Raw genomic sequence first — 7,361 nt, forward strand, 5'->3', positions numbered from 1 at the left:
TTACCTGCGCATTCGTTCCTTAATCATTAACACACACTGCTCAAGGGACGGAGGTGGTTTAGGACTCTTGCTGGAGGTTTTTCAGAGTTTGAAGGGGGACCTATGTCTCTTTTCTGTTGCAGCCCGTGGAAAAGGCCACCGCGGAGCGGGAACGGGAGGCCGAAAGAGAGAGGGACCGCCACTCCCCCTTTGGCCAGCGGCACCTGCACACACATCACCACACCCACGTTGGCATGGGTTACCCACTAATCCCCGGTCAATATGACCCTTTCCAAGGTCAGCCGTTCCCTCGTTATCGTGTGGCTCGTTCTGCTTGGGGAAAACCATGTGCCCACAGTACATTTCATGTCTTAAAATGAATACATTGAGCTTTGGGTTAACATGAACTCTGGGAAGTAAATAAGTTCCTAATTCTTATTTCCTCCGATTCCCTGGTGACACAATGGAGACGATCGCCCGTGTCTTTTGTGTTCTATTGAGACATGAGATGGCTCCCACTTAATAATTGTCACTGGTTGATGTTATCGGCGGCTTACCGTTATCTCACAGACCGAGGTGGCGGCCGCTGTCTGGGGCACCGAGTATAACAATCAGGAGATCAGATAGCTCCTTGAGGAAAATTGCAGGGAGAAAAAGGAAGGGATGGTGAGAGGCTTGGGTGAAATTGTGCTGATTTCTGCAGGCCTTTCTCATTCCCCCCCCCCCCCCCCAACCCCAGAAGTAATGGGAGTGATGTGTTTAGGTTTAACACCTTTAATCACCTCTAATTCAGGGGCTGTTTGCAGCCACTCATCACCGTGGTGACTTTCACGATGGAGGAACATTTTGAAAAGCCATAGAATCGACGTGAGAGAGCCTTCGATTGGTGGTGTTATTAGCTAAGCTTTGTTGTGCCACTTGTCCCAACTTGGACACCTCATGGTGGGGGAGGTGGGTCCTGGCCCTATCTCTACCAACGACCCACTTGCCAGGTTCTGGCTGTCCTAGTTAGCTCAGACTTCCAGGACACAATGTCATGGACTCTGGCTTTCAACAGCAGCAATTTTTATCATAGTTCTGGATGCTGGGAGTCTGAGATCAGGGTGCCAGCATGGTTGCTTGTGGTGAATGCTCTGTTTCTGCCTTGTTGTAGGTAGCTTCCATCTTACTCTGTACTTACACGACCTCTTCTCTGTGTGTCAGAGAGAGAGAAAGAGAGAGAGTGAGAGAGTGCAAGAGCATACTGATGTTGCAGGGTACCATCTTTATGACCTCATTTAACCTTAATTATTTCGGGTCTTGTCTTCAAATACATTGGTGGGTTAGGGCATCCACCTAGGAATTTTGGGGAGACACAGTTGTTGCACTTGCCATGTTGCCCCTTATGCTGCTGTGTGAATATAAGATTACATGCCTAAAGGTACTTCCAAAAGTGGGAAGTGCTCTACAAATGTGAAGGTTCTTTTTTCTCTATTCAGCCCATGTTTTTTGTTTTGTTTTGGTTTGTTTTTTTTTGTTTTTGTTTTTGTTTTTGTTTTTGTTTTTTTTTATTCAGCCCATGTTGCTTGCTGTCAACTAGTGGAATTAAGAAGGACCAGAGAGAGGGGCACCTGGGTGGCTCAGTGGTTGAGCATCTGCCTGTGGCTCAGGGCGTGATCCTGGGGTCCTTGGATCGAGTCCCACATCAGGCTCCCTCGCAGGGAGCCTGCTTCTCCCTCTGCCTGTGTCTGCCTCTCTTTCTGTGTGTCTCATGAATAAATAAATAAAATCTTAAAAAAAAAAAAAAAAAGACCAGAGAGGACATAGAAGGAGAGTAATTTTCCCTAGGTTAGCATTTGTTTTTTCTATTTTTCTCGGGATTGTTTTCTGTAGAATTAAAAATTGCTTCCTCTTAGGCAACTTTATGCCATCTGGAGCTCTTACATTCTCTGACTGCCATTTTCCTCTTGCAGGGTACAACTTAAGACTATTTCTAAGTTTGACTCACTGATTGCATGTGCCTTACGGAATGTGTTGTCTTCATTCACTGGGGAAATGTTGAAGTGATAAAAGTTATGATGAAAGTACTGTGTTCTAAGCAAATAGTGTGTTGTTTCCATCATTTACCGTGACTTTTGATTCCTCTTGTGACCTGGTGCCTATTATTTCTCCTGAGCTCTGAGCTTCGTATTTGGGAATGCGTGCAGACCACTTAGCACCATGCAGAGTCTGAGAGATGGATGCTCTATATTCCCTTTGAGTAGCTATTAAGAAAACTACAGAGTATGGGATAAATGGATAGATGTTGGTTAGGCTGAGTGGTCTGTGCTCGGTCCTTGCTGAGTGAAACATACTGTGCGTGTTTAGGAAAGGACAGATTGCTGCTGTAGCCCTTTATTGTGGGACCCGTACCTGCTCTTCTCTCACCCAATGTCACAGAAACCCTGCATTTTTTTCCCTGTTAGGCTTGACCTCCGCTGCCCTCGTTGCCTCTCAGCAGGTGGCTGCCCAGGCATCTGCATCAGGAATGTTTCCTGCACAAAGAAGGTAAGTATCCTTTACATTTGGAATCCGTTTTCTACAGGGAGACAGCATGATGGGTGGGAGGAAATTAAGTCTAGGCTTTTTAGAGCAAACACTTGGCTCCTTGGGATTTTTTATATATAAAGATTTTATTATTCATAAGAGACACAGAGAGAGAGGCAGAGACACAGGCAGAGGGAGAAGCAGACTCCTCCTGGGGACCTCGATATGGGACTTGATCCCAGGACCCCGGGATCACCACCTGAGTGGAAGGGAGACGCTCAACCACTGAGCCATCTAGGTGCCCAGAGGGTTTTATATTACTGTAACGAATGTACCTCTCTGTCTCTGGTGCTTCAGGTACAGCTTACTTTCCAGGACTCTCCTTTCTTTAACTGTAATGTAGGTTAGTAATTAATCTGTGGGGTTTTTAATTTTTTTTTTGTATTTAAACAGTTGGAAGTCTCTCAGGTTGTCCTCACAGCCTGCTTAAAACAACCCTCCATGACCCCCTTTGTTTTATCCTGCTTAAAAATAAAGTCACAAAGGGAGCTATTTATTTTCATAATGCTAAAGGTGATGTTTGTTCTTTGATACTTTTAATTATCCCTCAGGTTGTTTTAGAAGGGAAAATAATTTCTTTTTCTGCAGTGTATATCATTACCCTTGTGTTCATTCACTTTCTGTAGAATTGAATGTCTTGAAAGGACTAGAACTAAGATAGTCTATCAGTCTTGGGGTTTTCATATTTGCAGTGTCACATGTGGACAGAACCCTGTGCTAAGCGTCTTCTTTTCTTTTGCAGAGAATAACAAGATCGGAAATGTACGTTGTCATGTGACTGGATCACATGGGGAAGCGCTTTATACAGACATCAGTTCCATGGTGTTAATTTGAAATGCCTTTAATGGCAGGCAAAAACCAGTCATTTCATTTTTGTAAATTACAGATTTTATCACAGAGTAACAAATGTTGCTGTAATTAAACTTCTGTTTTATATATATATACGTATACATATATGTATATATACATATATATATATATATTCTTTACTTTTTGTATCAGTAACCAGGCTCGCACACACAGGGTCTGCTGCCAAGTCGCAAACCACTCAGTAAAGGAAATAAAGAAAACGTATTTGTCATGTTGAAGAAGTGTTAGCCACAAAAGGCTGCTTACTTTTCCTTTTCCTTTTCCTTTTTGATTGTAAATAAATGACGTTCTGTATCAGTGTGCCTGAACCTTGCATATCCTTCATAGATACCCTGTAAGGCCCTCAGAAAGGCTGGCTGTGATGATGACGCTTGGGTACAATTTAGATGTCTATTTGGTGGCTCCCGTTAAAGACACATCAGTGTGAAATGTTCCTGTAGTCACTGTTTGTACTTGTGTGTTGTGGAAAAAAGACTTTTGGAAGGCATGGGGTTGCCAGTACCACAAAAACTGTGTTGTATATAATGTAAAGATTAAAATGGGGAAATAATGAGCATCTGTGAATAATGAGGTGTCATTTTTTTGATAATCTTGAATGGCAAATAACCCAATAGCCTGCGTACCAGAGACATCTGTGATTGTTCTATTACTTGAATAGTCTTGCAGTCCTTTTTTTTTTTTTTTAATGTTTACAATTATCCAGTTTTAGAAGAGAGAGACTTTAATGCCATTGCCTGGTTACTTGTTTTATGCTGTAATCTAGTTTATTTTATGTAAAATGTATATTGAATGCTTTCCTTTTTTATACCTGCCTTAAATAATTTGGCAATCAGAATTAAAAAGGTTTTTTTTTTTTATAACGGCTTCTTGTCTGACTCATGTTACTTCTAGACGGCCGATGGTGATTCTAATTTTCAAAGAAAGGCTTCTTATTACTATGAATGTTCAATTCAAAAGATAATGTACGCACATACCGAGTTTTCTCATATGATATACAGGTATAACATCCAAGTGGTATATTTAATTCCGTGGACATGTGCATATTTATTGGGTGTTTACTCCACACATGGAGCATAATATTGGTACAAATCAGTAGTTCCAGATTTCTGTGATAGGAAATGATATTGCAAAGATGTAAGACTTGTGATATGTGGACAGTAGAAAAGTTGGTCAGCCAGCCATTTATTTAACCTGTCACTGAGTTGTTTCATTAGCATATTTTATGCCACATGTACATAATGAGCTTCCTTCCTGCCCCCTCCCTCCCTTCGAATAAGCACTGACCGCCTCCTTTATCCCAGGCATTGTGTAGGTACTGGGATAGGGCCATGGACACAACAGATAAAACTTCCTGTCCTCATAAAAGCTGCATTTTCTGTTAGGTGTGGTAAGCCTAATAAAACATCTGAGTAATAATCCAGAGCGTGTTCGATGGTTGATCAACACAGTAGACAGAGAGCGTGGGAGTAGGTATTGGGAGCATATGAGGGGGGGCTGTCTGTGGCTCTCTAGAGTGATGGGGGAAGCCTCACCACAGGAGACAGGAAAGCAAGCAGTCCTCGCCCAGATCTGGGAGGGAAGGCGTTGCAGCTGGAAGCAAAAGCAAAGCAGAAACCATGTAGTGTGCATGTGCTTTTGGCGTTTGGGCTGGTTGATCTCAGGGCTTCAATTCCAGCTGCCAGTTTCTTCTTTTACTGTCACGGCTAATGGCAGTTCTCTCACTTGGTGTTCTAAAACGTTCTCGACGTTGACAAACTTTGTTCTTGGTATTCATTTGGTTAGCTCTCCTCCTTGGACACCTTAGCTTCGCAGACGAATAGATCCCTGCAATCAAAGTAATTAAAGTGTTTTCTCTGCCTTTGGAAAATCGCCTTAAAAAAAGGGTGCCTTACACATTTGTCCATGTTCTTAATAGATTTCTCCAGAAGAAGATTTTTCTCTGAATTTTCAGCTTGCCTGTCTTTTGAGTTTCATCCATGTGACTATTTCTAAGAACCTCGGTGGTGGTAGTTTTTCCTACCTACATGAAATTGTCACATATTGTTCATCATTTTTTAAAGTTATCAGATGTTTTCAGTTTGATGAGTCCTTGAATAGTCGATGTAATTTTTTCTCATGCTGTTTAAGCCAGTATGTTTCCTCCATCAAGAATAGGGTTTAAAGTATGTCTGTTGATTGCCTACATACTGCTGCAATTCCAGAATAGACCAAACAATTCAGACCCAGGTCAGCTTACATCTTCTGCTGAAATCGCGTGTTCCTGTGGCGGCTGGGTGATGCTATGGATTCTGGATGGTTTTCCTGCTTTTAGTAATAAGCATCTTTAAAAAATTCCGTGAAAGCCAATCTTGCCTTTCAGGCGCAAAGTGACTGGGTGTGTGCAGGCGACACACCAGCCTTTTAGATCACTACTAGTTAGGCGCCTAAGTGGATAGAGTGCAAGGAGGTGCATCTGACCATGCTTTGCTCTGCTACTGTGATAAACAGGAGTGCCGAGACGTGCAGAGAAATATATGGCCAAAAGCACAATGCGATTTGAATAGTCTCTCCCTCTAGGCTTTTACCGGAACATTATTCACGACTGGTTTACATTAATCACTAAATGAAGTTTTGTTTCTTCGCCCGAACTGTTATGGTGTTGTCTTTGCTTATGACAACATGAATTGCCCAAAGGCCAGGGTTTGTTTATATTATGTGTGCCGGTTCTCTAGCTGAGTACATAGTCAGTACTGAATGGTAAATTAAAGATTCCCAAAAGGCAGGCATACTTGGCTCCGTTATATTACTATGATGAATCTGCCATTAATACGGTTCTAATTGTTTTACTTTTATAGACATAAAATCAGTCCCCTTAGTGACTAATAATAGGGTTTATTGATTTTACTAAACATTATTCATTCCAGGCCTGCTCATATCAGCTTGTCCTGAACATATGCAAAAAGCCCGCCAGTGCTGACACAGTGCAAATTAACTTCCAGGAGAAATGGGAGTGAGGAGTTGTTTACAGCTGTGGTGCCATCGAATGCAGAATATTAAAAACCAGGTAACAGGCCCCATGGAGAACCATCGGCTCCTAGATGAGGATCTCCGCTGGCTTCCTCATGGAAGCTGGCCGGTGGCATCCAGTACCAGCCCTTCACACCGAGAGACTTAAAGGCGGGCCTTCTGTGTTCACACTGGCTGTGACCCGGATTTACTGTGGTTTGGGCCCAAGGGTCTGAGAGTAACCAGAATGAATAGCTCTGATTGATATGGGATAAAACAGCACTTTCAATGATAATTACTGGTCATTTCATTCCCTCCCTGACTCTGGAAAAGAGACTAGACAGGCAAAGCCATTTATTATTGTTTGTCACCAAACGAGAGCCATCCATCCCCTGCTTCCTGCAGAAGCCTGAATCACAGTGTTGTTTACTTGCATGAACTTTACTTGCATGAAAGGAGTAGAGCCCACGGTTAGCAGGGCTTCTGGCATGGAATCTTTATTTTTCTGAACAAAAGCGCTCTCCAAAGCGGGGCTTCCTGGCCTCGGTGCGTCCTACTCCTAAGACCCAATTACTGTTTCAGCATTAAGGACACTGAGGCATGAGGTAAAGTAACTCGAGGTCTAGGGGCCGGCTTTCTAACCACAGTACTCTCCTGCTTCAGAAAAGGGATCATGAAGTCTCTCAAGTAATAAGATGAGCCAGCTTTCTTGGCTAAAGTCCGTATTACTTTCAGAGGGGGCAAAAGAGGGAACTGTAGTCTGCGTCTCTAAGTTCTCGCTAAGATGAAACCCTGGTCCAGCCTTTCCCAGAGCCAGGGAGCAGCCCAGGCCCAACATCCTGAGATCTTGGAGGGTCCTCAGCTCATCGTTGGCCTAAGCTGTTGGAAGTTTTACTTTTTTCCTGGTGATCAGGGTGATCCTTGCTGCCCCTGGTAATCTGCATCATGAAGCTGGGAACCCG

At 43.0% G+C, this 7,361-nt stretch overlaps 1 protein-coding gene across 6 annotated transcripts in view; it reads left to right on the plus strand.

Annotated features, from left to right (window-relative positions):
- Positions 1–4,270, plus strand: part of ZNF608 (zinc finger protein 608) — a 110,399-nt gene extending 106,129 nt beyond the window's left edge. For 5 of the 6 annotated variants that reach the window (XM_025995012.2, XM_072728675.1, XM_072728676.1 and 2 more), the window contains 3 exons: positions 123–276; positions 2,424–2,505; positions 3,287–4,270. In XM_025995012.2, the coding sequence (XP_025850797.1) occupies positions 123–276; positions 2,424–2,505; positions 3,287–3,293 (243 nt within the window). In that variant the 3' untranslated portion in view covers positions 3,294–4,270. Of the gene's footprint in view, positions 1–122; positions 277–2,423; positions 2,510–3,286 lie in introns of those variants that run through there. The other variant, XM_025995011.2, reaches the window with a different exon arrangement.
- Positions 4,271–7,361: the final 3,091 nt, after the last annotated feature.

The sequence above is a fragment of the Vulpes vulpes genome, chromosome 12, assembly GCF_048418805.1.
Source record: "Vulpes vulpes isolate BD-2025 chromosome 12, VulVul3, whole genome shotgun sequence".
Lineage (NCBI taxonomy): Eukaryota > Metazoa > Chordata > Mammalia > Carnivora > Canidae > Vulpes > Vulpes vulpes.